This window comes from Bubalus kerabau, chromosome 10 (genome assembly GCF_029407905.1).
Source record: "Bubalus kerabau isolate K-KA32 ecotype Philippines breed swamp buffalo chromosome 10, PCC_UOA_SB_1v2, whole genome shotgun sequence".
NCBI lineage: Eukaryota > Metazoa > Chordata > Mammalia > Artiodactyla > Bovidae > Bubalus > Bubalus kerabau.
Window position 1 is genome coordinate 89,576,514 of NC_073633.1, and position 22,867 is coordinate 89,599,380.

General features: G+C 36.0%; 1 protein-coding gene across 1 annotated transcript in view; it reads left to right on the forward strand.

Moving 5' to 3' along the window:
* Nucleotides 1-1,127: 1,127 nt before the first annotated feature.
* RBM25 (RNA binding motif protein 25) overlaps nt 1,128-22,867 on the forward strand; it is a 46,585-nt gene continuing 24,845 nt past the window's right edge. Inside the window, exons 1-6 of the mRNA XM_055538570.1 lie at nt 1,128-1,424; nt 8,011-8,131; nt 11,323-11,372; nt 13,589-13,756; nt 18,215-18,272; nt 21,058-21,218. Coding sequence (XP_055394545.1) covers nt 8,026-8,131; nt 11,323-11,372; nt 13,589-13,756; nt 18,215-18,272; nt 21,058-21,218 — 543 coding nt within the window. The 5' untranslated portion in view covers nt 1,128-1,424; nt 8,011-8,025. The remainder of the gene's footprint in view (nt 1,425-8,010; nt 8,132-11,322; nt 11,373-13,588; nt 13,757-18,214; nt 18,273-21,057; nt 21,219-22,867) is intronic.

Sequence of the window (22,867 nt, forward strand, 5' to 3'; positions counted from 1 at the left end):
ATTTATGAGGCATCATCCTAGGCACTTGGGATACACAGCAGTGAACAAAACAGACAATACTCGCACTCCTTAAGTTTACATCTAGTGGGGTATGGGCAAACAAACCATAAAATAAAGAAGGAAAAAGTGTTATACAGTAAAAGTAAATAGCAAAACCGGATAAGGAGTATATGCTGCTGCTGCTGTTAAGTAGCTTCAGTCGTGTCCGACTCTGTGCGACCCCATAGATGGCAGCCCACCAGGCTCCCTGTCCCTGGGATTCTCCAGGCAAGAACACTGGAGTGGGTTGCCATTTCCTCCTCCAATGCATGAAAGTGAAGTCAAAGTGAAGTCGCTCAGTCGTGTCCGACTCTTAACGACCCCATGGACTGCAGCCTACCAGGCTCGTCCGTCCATGGGATTTTCCAGGCAAGAGTACTAGAGTGGGGTGTTCAATTTTATAGGCAGTGGTCAGTTCAGGTTGTCCTCTATTCTGCGTTGTTTGCAGCTCTTCTGAACAAGGATAATAGTTCCATTTCTATTTACCATACTCCCAGCACCAGGCACTCAGAGACAGTAACTTTATACTAAATAAAAAACTCTTCTAAGATGCAAGCAGTTGGGAAACACAGGCCTGTACTAGATACTGACCATACAATCCATAAATTGAATAACCTAATCACTTGTGATTTAAATAATCTAATCACTGAAATTCTATAGGTTAAATACTATTACAGGCCGTTTTAAAGAATTTCAAACATGTTTTAGCCGCCTCTTTGGCCCTACCAGCGCGTGTAAGCTTTCCTGTTTGTGTATGTGCGCACTTTTTCAAAACCACAGCCTTATCCACTTATCTCTTGGTATCAACAGGAGTTTTCTAGGATTAGCACTTGGGATTTCTACTGAGGAGCTGGGTGAGACCCAGTTATCAGCCCATCGAACTTCAGTGAGGCACAAAGGCTCTGACCCCAAAAACACAAACTACCGAAAGCGGGAAGCCCTCTTTACAGTCCTCACACCGAGTCCAGCAGGAACCTTGACCTCAAGATGGCGTCGCGTAATCATAAGACTCAATCAGCTCCAATCAAAAATGGCAGGGTGGGTCGTAAATGACGGCTCAAGACTTTCTAGCCCTCACTAGGCGCTCCATCTCTATGGTGACTCGCCGCTGCGTGGTGATTCAGAGCCAAGAGTGAAGACTATCTATACGCGCTCTTCTCTATGATCCTCATCCCCACGCCCCTGGCCGCAATGCACGCCGGGCACTAGGAAGACCTCCAGAAGAAGCTCCCCGCGCAGCGCGGCGGTGTTTTGCGGCCTGTGTGAGTAGGCGCTTTGGAATCAGTCTCCCGGATAGCGGCGCGCAGGAACCTCGAACCGGTGGAGCCCACTTGTAACCTGGAGCCCGGAAGACCGCGAAAACAGTACCGTTTCCTCAGCGGCGGGTGAGTTCACGCCTCAGAACGCGTGTGGAAACCGGGAGACTGGGTAGTTCGGCTGGGGGCGGAGGGAAAGCCTGGGAGGCTGCGAGAGGGCCGGGGTGGGATGGGAATAAGGGGACGGGGGCGGGGAGTTGGGGTGGGGGAGGGTACGGGCACGAGGCTTGGGTTTCTCCACTTCTCTAAGGCCTGGAAAATCTGTGGGCCTAGCGGCAGCCGGTGCAGGCCAAACCTCCCGGTAGAGCCTTCCTCCTTGCATTGTCTCCCACTTTTCCTTTCCTTTCCCCGGCTCGCCACAGAGTGGCCTCGGCCCATTCTGGACTCCGCGTTTGCCAGAAAACTAGCGGTCGCCCCCCTGGGGAGTCCTTTCCTGAGATCCCTTTCAAGCCTGAGCCTGCGGAAGCCCTCCGGTAGATATTCTGGGCCGAGGGTACAATTGCTCCAGACTCTGCCTAGAAGCTGGCCAGGACCCACCCTTTTTAGCGGGGGTGGGGTAGCGGGGCTGGCCACCGTCTGACTTCTTTCCCTTCCTCTCTGGTCATCTAAAGCCCGCCACCGAATGAACTGCCCTCTCTGCCCCCATCCCCCCCACTCCCCCCTCCCCCGACTTAAATTTAGCTGCTGCCCAACTTTTCTAGCACCCTCCTGGTTGGTTTGCCTGTCTTAAGATTGTGATGAGTGTTGTAGCCCTGCCCCTTTGCTCCCCTGGAGGTTACAGTAAACTGTGTCTCCATTGATTCTAGGAGAGGTCCAACCTCCACGTTAGAATATGTTACTTCGTTCTCATCCGTCTGTGGTCTTCATTACTGCTTTTACAACACGTTTTTAGAACAAGTTCTAGAAGTATGAAGATTATTTTGAAGTTACGTAATATGGTTTTTATATTGCCACGGAAAAGCCATTTTGATAACTGGGCAGAGTGGAGCGGACCAGAAGGAGGGAGGAAATTGGGCTTCTCTTGCACCAGACTGCTCTAGTTGTGAAGTACTGTGAATTGGGTATTTGGCAGTAGTGTATAAGCAATTTTTATATTGTTTTGAGAGCTTTACTTTCTAAAAGGTAATTTCCAAAATGTTCAGAGGGTGGAAAGGCCAACGGTTGGTCAGTAATAGTTCCTCACGATTCAAGTGGAGATACTATGCTGTTTTAACTCATTTAATTTTTCTTGAAGCCTTGGTTTTCTTCACCTGTAAAGTGAAGATGATTGATGATATCCACCTCATAGGTTATTGGAGTTGGGAATTAATTGAGAGAAACGTATGTAAAATCCTTAGTGCAATAACCAGGTAACATATTAAGTGTTTAGTGCATATTAACTGATAGTGTTTGTTGTTTAAGAATTTTCACTGAAGTACAGGAGCCTATCCCTGACTTAACATTTCTTCCAGTGTACCCTGGATAGAGTTGTATAAAGTCAGAGTTAATCATTAGTATGTTATTATTAGAAAGAGGCATTGTGATAAGCAAAAACAGCCTTTGGATTGGCAATTTAGGATAGTGGGGACCTTGGAGTCGTTATCCGCAAATTGTATTCTTTTGGATAAGTTAGCTTCTTCCTCAGTAAAAGAAAAATATATTTTACACTAGGTAATTTGGGAGGCTAAATGAGATGACCTGTGTTGAAAGCTTTTGTAAACAAAAGTAGATTAAAATTAGTTAATGTTTTCATGACATTGGTAACCCCAGAAGATGAATTATTTCCTTTTTGGCTACCCCCAAGTTAGCTGTATTTCATATACTTTCTTCATTTACGTATAATTTAGAGAAAAATTATATTGACTGTTCTGTAGAAATGATAGTAATCGTTGACTCTTAATATTGTATAAAAGCATGCTGTTTATCTTTTTAATTTCTTGATAGTTCTTTCTGATACTGCTACTGATGTTCATAAGAGGATTTTGATTCCTCAGTTTTTTTAATATAATTTTTCCTAACTTTTTTTTGAATTTTGAAACTCCAGGAAATGAAAACATATTTTCACTGAGAATTACTGCTATCGCTTTTTAACTTTTTATTTTGACATAATTTCAAACTTAAAAAAATGTTTTAAGAATGGTACAAAGGATTCTCAAATATCTTTCACCCAGATTCCCCAAATGTTAACATTTTACCTGTTTGCTTTATCTTCCTCTCCTTTTTGTCTTCATAGTTTTCTTCTGAAATCTTTGCTAGTAAGTTGCAGATGTGGTCCCTCTTAACCACCCCCCCCCCATACTTAAGTGTGTATTTCCTAAAGACAATTACATTCTCTAACAACAAAATCAGGAGATTAGTATTGATACAATGTAGTCTACAGGTCTTAATTTGGTTTTGCCTGAAGGAGTCAGGAATTGGTATTGATAATTTTTTTTAAACAGTTTATTAAAGTATAATTGACATATAAAACACTCATTGTAATGTATGATTCAGTGATTTTTAGTATATGTGCAGAGATGTGCAACCATTATCCCAAAGGCGCTCTCTTTTTTGTTTACAAGTCACTTCCTACTCCCACCGTAGCTCTAGACTGTCACTGATCTCTGTTGTGTTAGGCTTGCCTTGCGTAGGCTGGGACGGTTACGTCATCCATTGTACCTTGCAGGCTGTACGCACAGCAGGAGACAGTGCATGCTACACTAATAATCATTCATATCTAATGTTTAGCCCCTGGGTTGGTTGTGTAACTACATGTATCTTAAAATTTTCTCAATTAGAACTAATAAAAATAATGCTAGAAAAGAATCTGGCACATAATTGGAGCTAGATGTTCTATGGAATAAATGAATAAGTTGTATATGAATGTTTGCTGAGGAGGAACTGTTGGTTTTAGAAAGTTGTCCTGATGAGGTTAGCCTGTAAGTCTATATCCCAGGTGAAATACTTTGTTTCTGTCAGGATGAATTTGTAATGGATGAATGCATATAAGCAGTAATGGTATTCTTAAGAGTGCAGAAAAAGTGGTTAAAGGTGAAAAAGAAAAGCAGAGTGCATAGATAAAGCTTCTTTAGAAGTTTATTTTGTTTTGGGGGAGGACCAAATTTATTGAGATAAAATTTACATACATTAAAATGCATCCATTTTAATTTCAGTCAATTTTGATGAATACATAAACCTGTCTGACCACTGCCACAATAGAGATAGGAAACACTTCAAACATAGGTTCTTGTTTTTGTTATTTTGGGCCATAAAGTTTCATCCTTGGTGGATAAAAATGTTTTGAACCTTCCAAAAGTGAAGCACTGCTTTTCAAGTATTCTTTAAATGCTTTAAATTTAAAGTATTTCTTAAGTAAGTCATTTCAATGCTGATAAAATAAGCTCATCTCTGTTAAACCCCACACACAATCCCTTGGCAATTGACCACATTCAGAATATATCTAGAAACCAGTAATGTGTCACTTCACTGCCACCACCTGTTCTAGGCCACCTCTCTTGCCTGGGTTTCAGTAGTCTCTCACTTTTCTACCCTTGTTCTCCTCCAGTCTTAACATAGGGGCCAGTGACACTGTTAAAATAAAAGTCAAGTCAGAAACCTTTCGGAATAAAACCAGTATTTTTACAGCGGTTTACAAAGCATTATATTCTTTGAACCCCCTTCCCATCTCCAGTTTAAGCCAGTACTGTGCTTCAGCTGTTGGCCTTCTTACTCCTCGTGCAAACACGCCTCAGGTTCTTTGTATTTGCAGTTTCCTTTGCTTGAAAGGCTGTTGCCCCCAATATAGGGCTTTCTGCCTCATTCTCTTGCAAGTCTTTTTAAATGTTGCCTTCTTGGTGAAGCCTGACCACCTTGTCTAAAATAAAGCATTCTTTAGCTCTCTTCCCTATTTCATTCAACAAAGTACAAACCAACTTTGAATATCTTTATAATGTATTGTAAGAGTATTACAGTTTATCAACTACAGGTAGATAAACTTTGCTTATTCTAAAAGTTTATTCTCAGTCATTCCATATACATCAAAACATACCAAACTCGATGTTGAAATATGTGGTTGATACTCTCCTTTTAGGATGTTTAAAGTGAACATTAATAATTATCAGAGATCACCAGAAATGTTTGTTTTCTGAATTTCCGTAGGAGGGGCCATTATCTTATTAAGATTGCCTTCATCTTTGAAGTTCAGCCTCTGAATAAGCAAGTTTTAAACAGTTCCAAATAAAAGGGAAATATTCTGTAGAAAAATTGGAGTGAATGAAATGGGTATATTGCATAAACTAAAACATAATCTGGTTAATTCTTAACAGAATGAAAAGACATTTGAAAACTGAAAAATAGTTTAAACACCAAGAACATAGAGGGTTTTTTTTTTTAAGTAGTACTTGCGTTTAATACTTGGGGGAAAAGTGATTCTAAAGATGAATTCATGGTTCAATCTTTGTAACCATTCTGAGGCTAGGTGCTTGTTACTGCTCGAATTGTACCCACATATGGTAACTTAATAAATTTATTTAAAGAGTTTCTTAGAGTTTATTTGTTTACTGATTCATTCATTGAACAGGTATTAATACCAACTGTTCTTCTAAGTGCTGAGATAGAGCATTATAATGATAATATAAGAGCTTCTGTAAGTAGGACAGTAGCACTCAATGTTTTAAAAGGATACACACTCCTGTCCCCTTCCATATAGAATATTTGTTTTTGTATTGGGCAAAAAAGTATTTTTAAAAGTCATTTAAATATTCAGCACATTTGCAGTCTTAAATTAGTTGCATTCATACCTACTATTTTAAGGCATTTCCAATAGCTTACTTGCTGGTATATGGCATTATTCTAGATATTTATTTTACCTATAAAGCTTTCTGAATATTTTAAGTGTGCTGTGTTTTTGAAATTGAAGTTTAGATTTTATAGAATATTTCAGTATCTTAAGGGAAAACACTCTGAGGAAGAATAGCTATGAAGATGAAGGGCATGCTTTTTAAAGAAATGTCTGATAAAGGAGTGAAAAGATACTCAATCTCATTAATGAGTAGGGAAATTCAAGGAGAAATGAATATTTTTTTTTTACCTATCAGATTGGAATGATGGTGCAGATATAAGGAAGGGGCATACCTAGATACTCTTGGTGGGAATATTAATTTGTACAGTAGGTTTGGAGGAGGATTTGGAGGTAAAGTGTAGATATATAATAGTACTGATCTGTATTATTGAATTACTTGGCACAGGTGCTTAGAGTTACATGTCCATTATGTCCAAGAACATTTAATATTATTTGTAAGAGGTAAAATACGGAGATAACCATCCATGTTGGTAGATAGTTGTATCTATATAGTAATAGTTTACTGCATTATAAAGGATGGAGTAGAAGTTGATGACATGAAGAGATGTTAATGAGGGAGAAATGTACATAACAATATACTATGATTACATGGCTTGCACAAAAACATAAATGATTATATATTAGTTTGTGTAGAGAAAGGTATTTTAGAAGAATACAATGATTTATACCAAACTTGGGATTAGAGGCAAGGAAGTGGAAGACATGCACTTTTTATCCTCTTTCTTCTGAAGTATGAATAAAACAATATATAAAACCCAGGAAAGAAAATAGTAGAGAAAAACATTTTTTAAAAGCTTTAGACAACTCTGGATCCCTTGTTACGGAGAATAGGTAGGGGAGTTTTTCCAAGGATGCAGCAGAAAATCTCCTGTTAATCAAGTTGCTACTTTTAGCTGCATCATTTATATCAGATCAATCCACTTATTTTGGTGCATGAAATCTTGCTAGGATATTCTAACATCATTTTTCTAAACTTTTCCCAGTAGTTTTGGATACTTGAGTACGTTGACAAAAATATTGACAATATAAAATTTGAGGGTAGGGAAAGTCTTAAGTATTTCTATTCATTAGGGAAAAGACAAAAGTTTCTTTTAAGTGATACTAGTGTCATAAACGAAATGAAACAGTTCATTGTGTTCTTGTATTTTTAAAAATCAAATACCAGCATCTTATTCTTGAATTTCATCCATTCATTGAATATCGTTCAGGAATGGTAAAGAGGTTTGCTTTAAAGTTTAAGAAAAATTATCACTTTTTTTTCATTGTAATAAGTTGGATATTTTCTTTATATTTGAATGATTACAATGGGACCTGATACCTGGAGGTTCCCCCCCACCTCCCCAGGTTTGTAGAATGTCACTGAGACATTGATCTGTTCTTCAAGAACTGGCCAACACTGAATCAACAAATACTGTGTGACTTTGTTAATTTAGTTTTCAGGATGCATAAAAAAATGAATGCTTCAGAACACTTAAAAACTGTTAGATATTTTCCTGAATTCTGAGTTTGGTTTAAAAAGATTCATTGATGTTTGGTACTTAATTTTTGGATATTAACTGAACCTCAAAATTTTTTTCTTCCTTTATATGTATTCCCATATGATTGTAGGAGTCTATCCTGAACTTAGATCGTGTACATTTTGGGAACTTATTTTAGAAAAGATCTAAGTTTAAAAAATTCTCAATGGACAAACAGAGAAAAGAGGGTCTTTGCCAACTTCTTTGGGTAAGAAACTTCAGAATTTTGCAGATACTCTAAAAATGAAGGCCAAGAAACCAGGCATATCAAATTGTAAATTTTTCAAATAACGTGATTTGCCATGATTTCTTTCTTTAGACCGCTGCAGTAAGAATGTCTTTCCCCCCTCATTTGAATCGCCCTCCGATGGGAATCCCAGCACTCCCACCAGGGATCCCACCCCCACAGTTCCCTGGCTTTCCACCACCCGTGCCTCCAGGTGAGTTTGTGGTACTGTTGCTTCTGCAGTTGATAACAGTGTTGTGTTAGTTTCTGGTATACAAGACAGTGATTCAGTTTCTTGGTTTTTTTATGTGTGTGTTCAGTTTTATATGTATGTACAGGCACACACATACTTTTTTAAGATTCTTTTTCATTATACTTAAGATACTGAATATAGTTTCCTGTGCTATACAGTAAATCCTTGTTGTTTATCTGTTTTATATATAGTAGTTTATATTTGCTGATCTCAAACTCTTTAATTTTTCCTCCCTGCTTGCCCTTTAAGTTTGTTTTCTGTCTGTGAGTCTGTCTGGTAAATAAGTTCATTTGTATCATTTTTTTAGATTCCACATGTATATGGTATCACTTGATGTTTGTGTTTCTCTGATTTACTTCACTTAATATGATAATCTCTGGGTCCATCCATGTTGCTGCAAATGGCATTATTTCATTCTTTTTATAGCTAAGTAATATTCCATTGTAAACATCAGTATATACCACATCTTCATTCATTCATCTGTCAATGTACATTCAGGTTGCTTTCATGAGTCTTGGCTCTTGTATATAGTGCTGTTATGAACATTGGGGTGCATGTATATTTTGAATTAGAGTTTTCTCTGTATATGCCCAGAAGTGGGATTGTGGGATCATATGGTAGCTCTACTTTTAGTTTTTAGGAACCTCCATACTATTTTCCGGGGCTTCCCTGGTGACTCAGTCGGTAAAGATTCTGCCTGCAAGGCAGGAGTCTGCCTGCAGTACAGTAGACCTAGGTTTGATCCCTGGGTCTGGAAGATCCCCCTGGAGAAGGAAATAGCAACCCATTCCGGTATTCTTGTCTGGGAAATCCCATGGACAGAGGAACCTGGTGGTCTACAGTGCATGGAGTCACAAAGAGTTGGACACAACTTAGCAACTAAACCACAACAACATACTATTTTCCATAGGGCTGCGCCAGTTTACATTGCCACCAATGATGGTGGTTCTTTTTAACGTGTCCTTATGTCATTGCAATATTATCTTTAGAAAATGTGTGTGTGAGTATTGGTAGAAACGCTGCCCGTTAGCGTTCTAGAAATGTGATGTCTCATTTTCCTATGGTGGGAGTTTTCATTTCTGGCTGAGTATCAAACTCATCTGGGAAATTAAAAATCTTTATTTAAATAATAGGTAATACATTTATACCAATCAAAAAGGTATACAGTGAAAAACTTTTCTTACCTTCCTATATAATTTATTACTATCCCCTTACTGAAATGCAAAAGCAAAACAGGGTTATTAGTTTCTTCTTTATCCTTCCAGATATTTTTGGTGCATATTACAAGCTGCTCTAAGTATATATTTTTCTATTCCATTTTTTTGTGTGTAATTCCTTTAACACAGATAATGTGGTAACATCATATATATACTATTCTGCCTTAACTTATATATATATATATATAAAGTTAATATATATATTAATATAATATATATGTTAATAAAAATTAATATATAAGTTTATATATATATATATATGTATTTGACTATTATCTTGGAGAGGTTTCCAAAGTTCTATATAAAAGCTTCCTCTATTCAGTGTTTTATAAAGTAAAAAAAGTTTTTTAAGTCCAACCCCAACCTACTGAGTCAAATCCTTAGAGATTAAGGCCCAGGAATGTCTTTTTAACAGGTTCACAGGTGATTCCTAAGTATCCATTTAAGCACAGTTAAGAGAACCCACATTTGAGAACTGTTATCTTGAGATTTATAATTAGCACTGCTTGACTTAAACTTTTCCTCTGGTGTATGAGTGGTAGTTCAGATTTTTTTTTAATGGGATTGAAAGCATTTTGTACAGATTCAGTTTCCCTTATGAAAGATAGTATCTAAGAGTTCTCCTTACTTTGCATGTTGGGAAGTATTTTCATTTAACGTAGAATCCATGTAATTCAGGCTGAAAGCAACAGATGATCTTGTAAACCAACTAGAAGTATTTCTTTTTTAGGAAAACTTTACATCAGTGACCTGGCTTTAACCATTGGATTATCTGTTTGAAATTACAGTGTTTACTAAAGAGCTTGACTGTTGCAGAATCAAAAGTACCTTGCAATTGGCTAATTTGATGGGTTGTTAATTCATAACATGTACATTACAGAGGCTCAGCTTTGGGGGCCTCCTACCCTTAGGTCAAGTACACAGCTGTGTTGGAGTAGATGTGAAAAGCCACAAGATAAATATGGAATTTTTCTGGAGTATCATTTAAAGCTTCAGCAATTTGAGGGTAAATCATAATTTAAAAAAACAACTACTTATTGCATATACATCGTGGAGTAGAATGCTGTACTTATAAAAGTTTTTAAGACATTTATGCTTGTAACTGGCTGTTCTAAGCTGTTCTTTTAGATAATCATGGATATGTATTTGTTACCCCCTTGCCGCCAGGGACGTAGTGGGAGAGCTTGAGTACTATCAGTGTATTATTCCATGTAACAATTAATGAATTACAGTTAGTAACTTAACTGCCCTGTGATAAAGGAGTTTGTCCTGAAAAGAGGGGTTAAGAAAATAATATTAACAGAAATCTGAGTAGTTATCAACCATCAAACATTAATTTCTTGAGAAGGATAGTGTCCTGAGCCACTTCATTTGGGCATCAGTTTTTGAGGGGTTCTTTATTTTTTTATTAGTCTCATAATATCTATTTTCTGATAGTCTTTCCTAGTAACATACTTTTAACAAAGTCCTTGTGTTACACAGTTATAGGGAAGACTAGATTACTTCCAGTTTGTGAAGAAATTTTAAGGCATTGAGAATAAAGCTTAATCACTTGTTCAGAATCAGGAAAGGTGATGATGAAAAATTGTTTCCTTCCTTACCAGTGTATTGGTTTTATAGAAGAAATTTTAAATTCCTTTTAATTTTTAAAAAACACATACTAAATGAATTAATAACTGTCCAGAATTTTGTACTCATTAAGGCAATAGCAGGTTGTGGTAGTCTTTTTGGTTTATGAGTGTTTTTGTTTTTAAGTTTATTTAGATAGACCAATCTGTAAAATACATTTGGTTTTGAAAAATATCTCACTTATTAGCCTTATATTTCCCCTTAAAAGAACTATGAAGGTACTTATTTTTATGGCATGTACTTAATATAGAATATATTCTTGTATATATAATTATATTCTTAAGACTCATTTTGCTTCTTTTTTAGGCACCCCAATGATTCCTGTACCGATGAGCATTATGGCTCCTGCTCCAACTGTAAGTATAACTTTTAAGGAGGAGTTACAAGTACTACTGCTTTTAATTGAATCTAAACAATTTGATAAACTCAGATAAATTATTTTAAATGTTTAAATAATAGGAAGAAAGAGCATTGATATATATCATACTAATTTAAATATTATTTTCTCTCAAGTACAGTTGCTCCTAAAATAATGCTCCCTAAATAAATTATTTTGTTTTTGTGATTTTCCTCTGATTCTCTAGACTCTTCATATACTGTTACTTCAGATTTAGACATTGACTCTTCCATCACTCCCTTATGTCTTAGTCCTTGAAAGTAGGAGATGTAATGTGACATATCTGATTTCTTAAAAGAAAAAAAAAAATGCAGAAATGATCTAGTAGAAATTTAAAATTTGAAATGAATGTTGAATATATTTTTACTCTTTGCTCTGACATACCTGATTTTTAGCTTCTTCAAAACTATTTTTTTTCCTGTGTCCTCTAGTATGATACCGTCAAGCTTTCTTAAGTTTTACTGAAACTTTTTCTCTGCTGAAGTTTTATTATTCAGTCTTATGTCTTGAACTTTAATTCTCCACATTCATAAAAGCTTCTGTACACTCTAGGCATCTTAGTTAAGAATGCTAGTATACTGTAGAAAGAAAGAAAGTGAAGTCGCTCAGTTGTGTCCGACTCTTTGCGACCCCATGGACCGTAGCCCACCAGGCTCCTCTGTCCATGGGATTTTCCAAGCAATAGTACTGGAGTGGATTGCCATTTCCTTCAGGGGATCTTCCCGACCCAGGGATCAAACTCCAGTCTCCCACATTGTAGACAGATGCTTTACCGTCTGAGCCACCAGGGAAGTCCTCAAGACTAGTATACTGTAACACGTGATTAAATGATAACCCCCTTGATGTTTATTTAACCAGAATTCTTCTTTGAGTTAATTAGTAGCATATAGAGTTTAAATTGTAATTCCTCTGTGAGGGAGATTAGGTCTCATTACTTTTAGCTATTTTTGTTTTTTTGACCTGTGGGTTTTGAAGAGGGAGGGAAGTGTTACTTATATTAAAAGCGTAGTGAAATAGGAACTTGCTGTGAGGCAAACCAAGGCGGGGCAGTCCAGCTTTTCTTGCATTGGACATTCATTGGAAGACATGCACTGGGAAACCTCCACATGACAAGTACTCTTATCCTCCTGCATTTCAGCCTAGGAAAAGGCAGCTCCCCCAATTCACCACTTCAGTGCTGACTGTATATGTTTTGCTAGATTCAGTTCCAAATATAAAGATGAGTAAGACCATTCCCTCTGGGAATTTGAACTTTATGAAAGGAAAAATAAGATAGAAACACAAGTAACTGAGAAAAGGTAAACCTAAAGTGTGGGGAGAGTGCTATGGGAATATTTGGAATTCTGCAGGAAAAGTAGCAGGGATAATTGAAGTTTCCTTTTATACTAGTACAGAGTACAGTAGGTGAAGAAATGTGTGGGTATATTTGAAAACTTTAAATGATTTTTGATGTCTTAAACATAAAATTTCTATCCAAGTTTTTTTATTTGGTCATCCAAGTTGTGTTTATTTATTTATTTTATTTTATTTTTTTTTTCCAAGTTGTGTTTAAAAGAAAGGTAATCCAATAGTGAGTTTCCCTGGTGGCTCAGTGGTAAGGAATCCGCCTGCCAATGCAGGAGATGCAGGTTCGATCACTGATCCAGGAAGATCTCCTGGAGAAGGAAATGGTAACCCACTTCAGTATTATTGCTGGGAAATCCCATGGACAGAGGAGCCTGGAGGGCTACAGTCCTTGGGGTTGCAAAAGAGTTGGATACAACTTAGCTACTAAACAGTAACAGCAAAATCTAATAGTGACACTTTACTTGTCATGAATAAGTTGTATTAATGAAAAATGTGCTTTGAGAACTTTATATTAAATATATAGAACCTATAGTAATATTAACTATATAGAACCTGTAGTTATATTAAATATATAGAACCTGTCCTTTATGTTTGCTACTTTAAAATAGGTGTTTTGGGACTTCCCTGGTGGTCCAGTGGTTAAGGCTCTGAGCTTCCACTGCAGTGGGCATGGGTTCCATCCGGGTGTGGGAACTAAGTTCCCGCATGGTGTTTGGTGTGCCAAAAAAAAAAAAACAAACCTAAATTGATGTTTTACCCTAGTGTTATATTAAGCATGACCGCAAATTTAATTGCAAGTTCAAATTTTATTGTCTTTCTTCACTTTAGGTCTTAGTACCCACCGTGTCCATGGTTGGAAAGCATTTGGGAGCAAGAAAGGATCATCCAGGCTTGAAGGCTAAAGAGAATGATGAAAACTGTGGCCCCACCACTACAGTTTTTGTTGGCAACATTTCTGAGAAAGCCTCAGACATGCTTATAAGACAGCTCCTTGCTGTAAGTTAAACTGTTTATTTTTCATTAAAAAATTTTTTTGTTAATTTCAGGCTTAAAAATCAGAGAAGACTGAATTATTGTCTCTTTTATATTTTGAAAAGTTTCAGTCCTGCAAAAAAGTTGAATAAATAGTGAATACCTTTGCAACACATTTTGCCACATTTGTTTTCTTTCTCTCTCTCCACACACAGGCCTCTCAGTTTTTTTCTGAATAGTTTGGGAATAAGTTGTGGCATTACATTTCACCTCTGAATACTTCTTATATCTCCTATGACCAAGATACTCACCTACATTTTTCACACTTAGGAAATTTAAGGCTGATTCAGTATTGTTAATTAAAATACATACAGCTCATATTTTTACCAACAGTTTGTATAATAGGTGTTTTTTGTTTTTGGTCTATAATCCAATCAGGGATGTATATACAGTGCATTAATTGTCATGGTTCTTTAGATAGCTTCTTTATTATAGAACAGTTCCCTGCCTCTTTTTGTTTTAACTTGTTTTTGTTTTTCGTGATATTGATGTTTTGAAGTGTCTGGGTCTTTTGCAGAATGTCTCACCTGATTTGAATGTATTTTTTAGAAGAATGGGCCATGTGTGATGACTGTTCTCAGGTGCAGCATAGGAAGAAACACCATGTCTCTTGGTTCCATTTTTGATGGTATTAAGTTATTTGGTTAAGGTGATCTGATCTCTCCATTTTAGGATATCTTTTCTCCCTTTGTCATTAATGAGTAACCTCTGGGTTAATACTTTGAGACTGTGTGAGTTCTTTTCTTTAGAAGCCTTTGGAACAATGATTTTAACGTCTAGTGGCGATTGATTGACTCCCTTTAAAGTTTTTATTCTGAGCATATATAGTCAGTTTTTTTGACTTGGTCATTGATTTTCTTTTTGTCTTAGTCTTAAAATTCATCCTGATGCTACATGCACATTTTAAGTGAAAGAATACTGATTTTTTAAATGAAAAATAATGGTATCCATACCCACTCCTTCCATAATCTCTACTATGTCTTAGAGAAGTTATTTAAAAATTTTTTCCTTTTTCATTTTATAAGTAATGTACATTATTGCCATTTCTGTTTTATAAATCATGTTATCTTTGCATTAAAAAGTGTTCAGAAAAAAAAGGGATTTAGAAAATAAACATAAAACCTAGCTTTGTCAGATTTTAGTATTTTGTGATGCTAGCTTTAGATTTTCATCCCAAAGAAACAAAACATGAAGGTCCTAATTCTCATTTCTGTCTTCCACAGAGGTAATAACCAGAGGGAATCCATTATCCTAAACTGGGTGTTTATCATTCCTGACCATATTTTTTACTTTAATTACATATTTATATTCATAAAAGTTTATCATTTATGAGTTTAAATTCTGCATTCCTCCAGTTTGCTTTTTTCGCCCAGCATATACACAGCTCTAGTTTGTTCACTTTTCACTGCTATATACCAGTGCATTACAGAGATAAGCGATAAATTGTCAGATTGTTTACTGATGGTCATATGGATCATTTTCACTTTTTGATATTGTTTTGCTATGTTATTACTGGTAATATGTCTTTATAAGCGAACATGGAAGTGCGTGCTTTGGCAGCACATACTAAGTGAACATGAAATAAATTCTGTCATGTATTCTCTTAGAAGTGGAATTTCTGTCATTGGGCATGCTTATCTTCACTTTGAAAGATAATGCCAATTTTCCCCCAAGGTAGAACGTTGGAAAGACATTTTATTTATTGTATTTCTATTATAGATGTATTTTTAATTTTATTATTACTTATTTATTTTTGGCTGCACCGAGTCTTGATTGTTTGGCCTGGCTTTCTCTAGTTGTGGCGAGTAGGGAACTGCTCTTCGCTGTGGTGGGCGGGCTCCTGGTTGCAGTGGTTTCTCCTGTTGAGGAGCACAGGCTCTTGGCACGTGGGGTCAGTAGTTGCGACTTGCGGGCTCTAGTGCAGGCTCAACAACTGTGGCGCGTGGACTTAGCTGCCCTATAGCGTGTGGGCTCTTACTTCCCTTATTAGAGAGTGAACCTGTGTCCACCCGCATCGGCAGGCAGATTCTTAACCACTGACCCACCAGGGAAGTCCTCAGGACATTTTAAAAACATGTTTATTGAGATATAATCCACACACCATAAAATTCACCCTTTTATAATGCACAGTTCAGTGGCCTTTAGTATATTCAGAGAGTTTTGCAAACATCACAACTGTCTAATTCCTGAACATTTTTATCACCCCATATAGAAGTATATATATAAAAATAAACACACTGTACCCATTAACATTGCTACACATTTTCTCCTCCCCTCATCATCTATTAAACCTGTCTCTCTGGATTTGCTTGTTCTGTGCATTTTATGTAAATGGATTTTTAGAATATGCGGCTTTTTTGTTTTGTCTTTCACTTAGCCTGATGTTTGTAAGATTCACCTATGGTGTAGCTTATTAGTGAAACTTTGTTCCTTTTTATGGCCAACTAAAACTCCATTTAATGGATACACTACATTTTGTTATCCATTTATCAGTTGATGGACAACCAGTTGTTTCCACTGTGTTGTTGTGAATAATAATGCTATGAATATTCATGTACAAGTTTTTATGTGGATATATGTGTATGTTTTCAATTTGAAACATCCCTTTTGAAAACTGTTGTTGATGTATATGTGCAGCAGAGTGTTTTTTAAGATATCTTTGAATTCCTGAATTTATCTCTTCCTTTTCTCTTTTTACTTGTAAGACTTTACATGGATGTCTGAGGAGCTTTGATTGTCCATATTTAAGAGTTAGGAATTAAAAGACTTGTGTACATAAGCTTACTTTGTAAAATGTTGGGCATCGCTGTAGGGTAATCTGACTGGCAGCCAGAGGTTTTAAATTCCGTGGAGTGTTCTTTGAGGTGGGTTGATTTCTCTAGAAAACTTAGTTTTATGCCTAGTTAAGTTTATGATTGACTGCCTATATGAGGTTGCAGGTACAGGATTGACTTGAAGCATTTCTTATACCTTTAGTTTCTTCCCTTCTTACTCTTGTAATCTCATTTGTATTTTCATATCTGGTGCTCCACATCCCAAGCTTGTTTTGTTCACTTTCTTCAGATTTTTGCTGTTCAGGCTCTCTTCTCTAGTGGTGGGGAAAAGGTAATTGCTTGAAGCCTCTGAGACTTTGATTATTTCATATTTGTATTGTTAGGCAGTAACTTATTTTTATTCAGCTTCACACTTCAGCCCAATTCTCCACAGTACCTTTCTCCTGCGGTTTGGATCCACTAGGTTTTGTATTGATAGAATCAGTTAGCCTAATTTTTTCTTTCTTATCAGTATCTGCTTCTGTACACACTTGGAGTTGTAGCTTTCTTTGCTTTCCTGAATGAGCTATTACCCATCCATTTGCTTTTTGTCTTTGCAAAATTTTCTTGAAATCTGGTGCTATTCTCTCACACTATGTTTGACCTTATGGTATTTTGTTTTTTACATGTATTTTGGCTGCACCGTGAGGTGTATGGAATCTCACTTAGTTCCTTGACCAGGAATTGAACCCATACCTGCTATAGTGGAAACTTAAAGTCTTAACTTCTAGATTAGACTACCAGGGAAGTCCCAGTTCTTTGACTATCATTTTAGTAGTTTCTCTGAACGAAGATGTGAAAAATCCATGCATTTCTCAGCTTTGACAGACAATCTTTAGTTATTACTGTCCACAAAACTTTGTTTAAGCCTTCTAATTTTTCTTTAATAATTAGAAATAAACTTTGTGAGTAAACAAAATGTAATAAATATCCCACCCTTCAGACAACCTGCCCCATTAATATTTTAGAGTATTTCTGATCATTTTATGAAAATTTTTTTCTTTACATAGTTAAAAATCTTACTGTTGGGATTTCCAGTGGTTAAGACTGAAAGGTCCAGTGGTTAAGACTCCATGTTTCTAATGCAGGGAATGCAGGTTCGATCCCGGTCGAGGAACTGAAGAGCCCATTTGCCTTGGGTGTGGCCAAAAAGAAAAAGCTTACTGTGTATCTGCAATTTCATGTCTCATGATATATTTGCATCCCATATCAAGCATTTCCCTATGTCTTTAAAAATCCTTTATAATATATACATGTGTTTTAAAACAGTCTTTATGGACTTACAGTATTTACTTGAATGTATTATAGTTCTAACTATTACAATATTTTGGCATTTGGGGTTTATTTACATGTATTTGTAAGATATATAAAACTAAAATGTCTAATTTATTGAAAGATAGTTTTCTGGAAATAAGAGTCAGTAAGAATTTATATTTTCCTTTAAAATGACTTGTGTATTTTATTCATATAATAAGCTTGTGGGAATTGCAAAATTTAGTTGCTGAGAAGAATTTTTTGGCTTCTGTTTTTTCCTAAACAGGAATACAATTATGGTATTATTTGCATTATAACTTTAAGTGGTAAGGATCTTTTTTGTTTTCTTTTAAAGAAATGTGGCTTGGTTTTGAGCTGGAAGAGAGTGCAAGGTGCATCTGGAAAACTTCAAGGTAAGTAATTTTGTCCTTATTTATTGAGATCATCTTAATCTGTGAGTATAAGTTATGTTTGCATTTGCTCTTGTTGTCGTTAACCGTGGAAGAGTTCTGTTACTAGCACTCTGTCTTCACTCCTACTGGAATAAGGACCAAAGGCAATTGGGAAGAAGTTGGCTGAGAGGTGAGATTAGAAAGTGAAAAAGGCTAGCAGGAGGTAGGAGAGGGAGGAAAAATTAGACTAACTGGTTTCTTATTACTTTAAAAAGTTCTTTTTGTTTCAGAGCAGGAGTGTATGATCAAGATGGAACAATAAAAAAAAAAAGAAACAGGACTTAGGAAGGAAGTGTAGAAGAGATGATGAGATGACCTGTTAGTCTTAAAAGCAAACTATTCTTTTCATACTAGTTGGCAGAAACACCTGTTTGATATACATTCTTTAAACTATTATTATGGAAAAATTCATACATATATAAATTGGCAGAATAGTGTGAACTCTTATGTACTTGTTGTCTAGCGTTATAACATTTATTAGGTCATGCCATTTGAGCTTAACCTGTACCCTGTCCATTTTCTTTTTGTATTATTTTTGTACAGTCCTGAGCACCAGATCATTTTGTCTATAAATATTTTTATGTCTCTAAAAGATAAGTTTTTTAAAAATTAATTTATTTTAATTGGAGGCTAATTACAATATTGTAGTGGTTTTTTGCCATACATTGACAGGATTCAGCCATGGGTGTACATGTGTTCCTCATCCTGAATCCCCCTCCCACATAAGATAAGTTCTTTTTAAAAAACATAACCTAAAATGCAATTATAAGACCAAAGGAAAAAACATTTCTTCTAATTATTCTCAGTATTCAGATATCCAACATTCAGTCAATATCCAGTCCATGATCAGATGTCCAGCTGACTCAAATGTCAGTTTCTTGAATAGTCCTTTTGACTCAGGATTCATGTAAAATCCCTGCATTGCGATTGGTTGTCATATTTTTGAGACTCTTAATATTTTTAGTTCTTCTGTTTTTCTTCTTTCTCTTGAGATTTGTTGGAGAAACTGGGTCATTTGCCCAGTAGTGTTTTCTCAGTTTGGATTTGCTGTTTGCAGCTCTAGTAGAGTTATGTGCCTTGCATCTCTGTCCACTGCATTGTAATGTCAACTGTTTGGTAGTTGTAGCTTGAGACTTGATCCAATTTGAGTTTGTCTGTGTTATTTTTGTTGATACTTTTATATGTAAGAATTCTAATTAGGAGTTTCTTCCATTTGGAGTCATATTCGGTTATAATTTTTTTTGTAATGGTAGCAGCTATTGTCAGTGACTAGTTGATTCATTCACTGGGGGATTACCAAATGTAACAGTCTGTTTGGAAGAATTCTGTTATTCCTTCATTGAAGAACAAATCATCATTTGTTAGTAGAATACATCCAATAAGGATAAACTTCCTTTTCCATGTACTATTTGGCTACTTAGAGATATAATTTCTGTAAGAAAAATGGGATAAATGCTTTGGTTCTTTTAATTTTTCAAAAGAATGATCTTATGTTCTTAGCATCCTCTAGCAGTGACTTTTTTAAGACCTATTTCGAACTTCTAGATTGACGCATATTTAATTTGTTATATTTAATATAGATTAATTGTCATTGTCCCTAGTGAAGTTTAAGTTGTCTCAGGTTGCCTCTGGAAATTGGATCTTCAGTGATTTTTGACCCAAACCTAAATGCCTTTGATAGCTTCCTTGTTATCTGGGAATAAGATATTCAAAGTTCAGCTAGTAGTTTTTCTGCCCAAGACTTGGGATCAGCCATTTCTCAAGAAGCTCTGGTTTTTTTCAGTGGGAAGTTGTTTTCAAAAAGACCATCTGGAAATTGGTGCACTCACTGTAACCATTGTTTAGTCTTTACTTTGCCAATGAACAGTAATTCAAATTCAAACTTAAAAGATTTTTATCTAATCTTTTTTGTTGTACGTCTGTTTCTTTTCTTTCACATTTAGAATCCTGAGCTTCAACACTGGGGCTGATAGACAATTCAATAATTATTTTTTGTTATTGTTATCCTCTCACATTTCACATACAGTAATTTCAGACCAATACTGTCAACAATAATATGCTTGTTAACAGGTCTTTTTGTCTTTAGGATATATCCCACTTAAGTGTATGGTCAAATTTTCTGTTTTAAAATCACTCAACATGTAGTTGTATCACTAAGTGTAAACATATTTGGATTCATTCGTTAAATTTTATTTTCAATGTTTGCTCTTTTCAGTTTAATTTTGTTTTAATATCTGTTTATTAAAAATCATGAAAATAATGAGACTAGCTATTAAAATGAAACAGAGACAGAAAAATTAGACTAGTTAATAGAATAAAAGATCAGTCTTTTGGAGTTTAACATCTCTAAACTGAAAAGTGCTGTATTTAGGTTCAAGCAGCCTTCTTGCCTCTCTGTAGCTGTGAGGAAATTGAGCGTGGAATGAATCCATGAAGTACTTAAAAGAATTAATGATGAAATTTGCTATTTTGCTGAGTATTTTTTCAGGAGTTCTAATAAGTAGCATTTTGCCTGATGAGAATTTTTCTTGCTTTCCCATTTTTGTTTTCTTTTTTTTTCTTTTGGTTGTTTGAGAGTGCTAAAAGAGAAATCTGTGTCAAAGGTAATTGAAGGAAAATAAGGAGTGATTGAAATAATCTTTGCGTTACAATGCGTTGGTCTCTAATGATTTCAGTTTTCCATAAATATTTTTCATCTTTCATAATTGTTTTAATATCTTACTAAATTCTTTGTATCCTTTGCTAGCCTTTGGATTCTGTGAGTATAAGGAACCGGAATCTACGCTCCGTGCACTCAGGTTATTGCATGACCTACAGATTGGAGAGAAGAAGCTACTTGTTAAAGTTGACGCAAAGACAAAGGCACAGCTAGATGAATGGAAAGCAAAGAAGAAAGCTTCTAATGGGGTATGTTTTCTATATTGTCTTCTCTAGGCCAGCTGTGCTTTTTCAGTGTAAATGCTTCTCATTATGAATGAATCTAATACAGGGCTTCACAAGATCATCAAGAGTATGTTTTATATATAGTTATTTTAAGTCTTTTATCTACCCATAGTGGGTGGGTGACTGTTGGTTTGCTTGTTCCAGGTTGGGATGAAGGTAGTAAGGGAGGCTGGACAAGGTTAACTTGCCAGAGAAAACACTGGTACAGACTATTCCAAACAGAGCTAATTCATTAAGACAGCTTTGTAAGTAAGTACAAAATATATTTCAACCTACAAAACTTTTATTAGTTGCCCTTTTTTAGAAGTACACAGGTTCTAAAATAAAATAAGTCTTATTACTTGTATCAGGTGGTGGCTCTATTAAATGAAGCTAATGTAAAGGAAATTTTTGTATGTTGTGTTGTAATGTATATATTACTACTCCCTCTCAACAAAGAGAAAAATAGCTAAAGCCTTAGTGTATATTTCCTTGTCTTCCCTTCCTAGTTCCTTTTGACATATCAAGCTGAATGAATCCAGAGTAGATTCATTATTACCTTTCTATTTTATAAAAACAAAACAGCCTTTTTGGTCTGTTGAGGCTTTTAACTGTTATTCAAAATAGAAGTAGCTTTCTTAATTCCGTCACTCCCTCTTTTACAAAAACATTGTAAAAGTATTCATAAAAGCAGAACAACCTCTAAGTAAAAGAAAGTGAAAGTGAAGTCGCTCAGTCATGTCCGACTCTTTACGACCCCATGGACTATAGCCTATCAGCCTCCTCCATCCATGGGATTTTCCCGGTAAGAGTGCTGGAGTGAGTGGATTGCCATTTCCTTCTCCAGGGGATCTTCCCGACCCAGGAATCGAACCCGGGTCTCCCGCATTGCAGGCAGATGTTTTACTGTCTGAGCCACCAGGAAGCTAAAGAAGACGTTAAATACAACCCATAATTCTATCATCATTAGTAACCACCGTAGACATTTTTGTTGCATATTCTTCAAGGCATTTTTCTCTAAGGTATAAGACATGAAGTGTAATTATGTCAACCCCTCGCTCATACATCCTTAATGGTTTTGAGTTTCTCAAAGTATGAAGCCTATATTCTTATCATGGCATTCTAACCTTGCTCCCATCTACCTTTCTGGCTTACTCCATCAATTCCCTTCCATGTGTCAGTCATATATTCCTACAAACTCTTTTGTGGTTTGATGTCCTTGTTGCCCATCTGAGCTCCCTGTTGAAATTCTATCCACATTTAGTTTAAATGTTGCTTGATTCATGTAACTATCGTGAGTCCTACCCTTGATTCCTCTGAGGCAGAATTAAATTCTTTCTTTTTATATAAAGCAGGATTTTACTGTTATGTCAGTCTGCTTGGTAGTGTATTTTGTTTGTATCGCTCTCTCATACCTTCTTATCCCCTGTTTTCATTCTCATATCCTACATTCACTGATTATAAGGTAGGGCAATAAGTTCACAGACTATTTTTTCATCTTGTACCTCCACAGAACCTAGGTCAGAGTCTTTATTGCCCGTGATGAGAATGGAGTGAACATTTATTGTAACAGTTGCATTTATGTTGCTCACCTGGTAATCTTTATTGTCTTTACCTAGCTGTATAAGGAATTA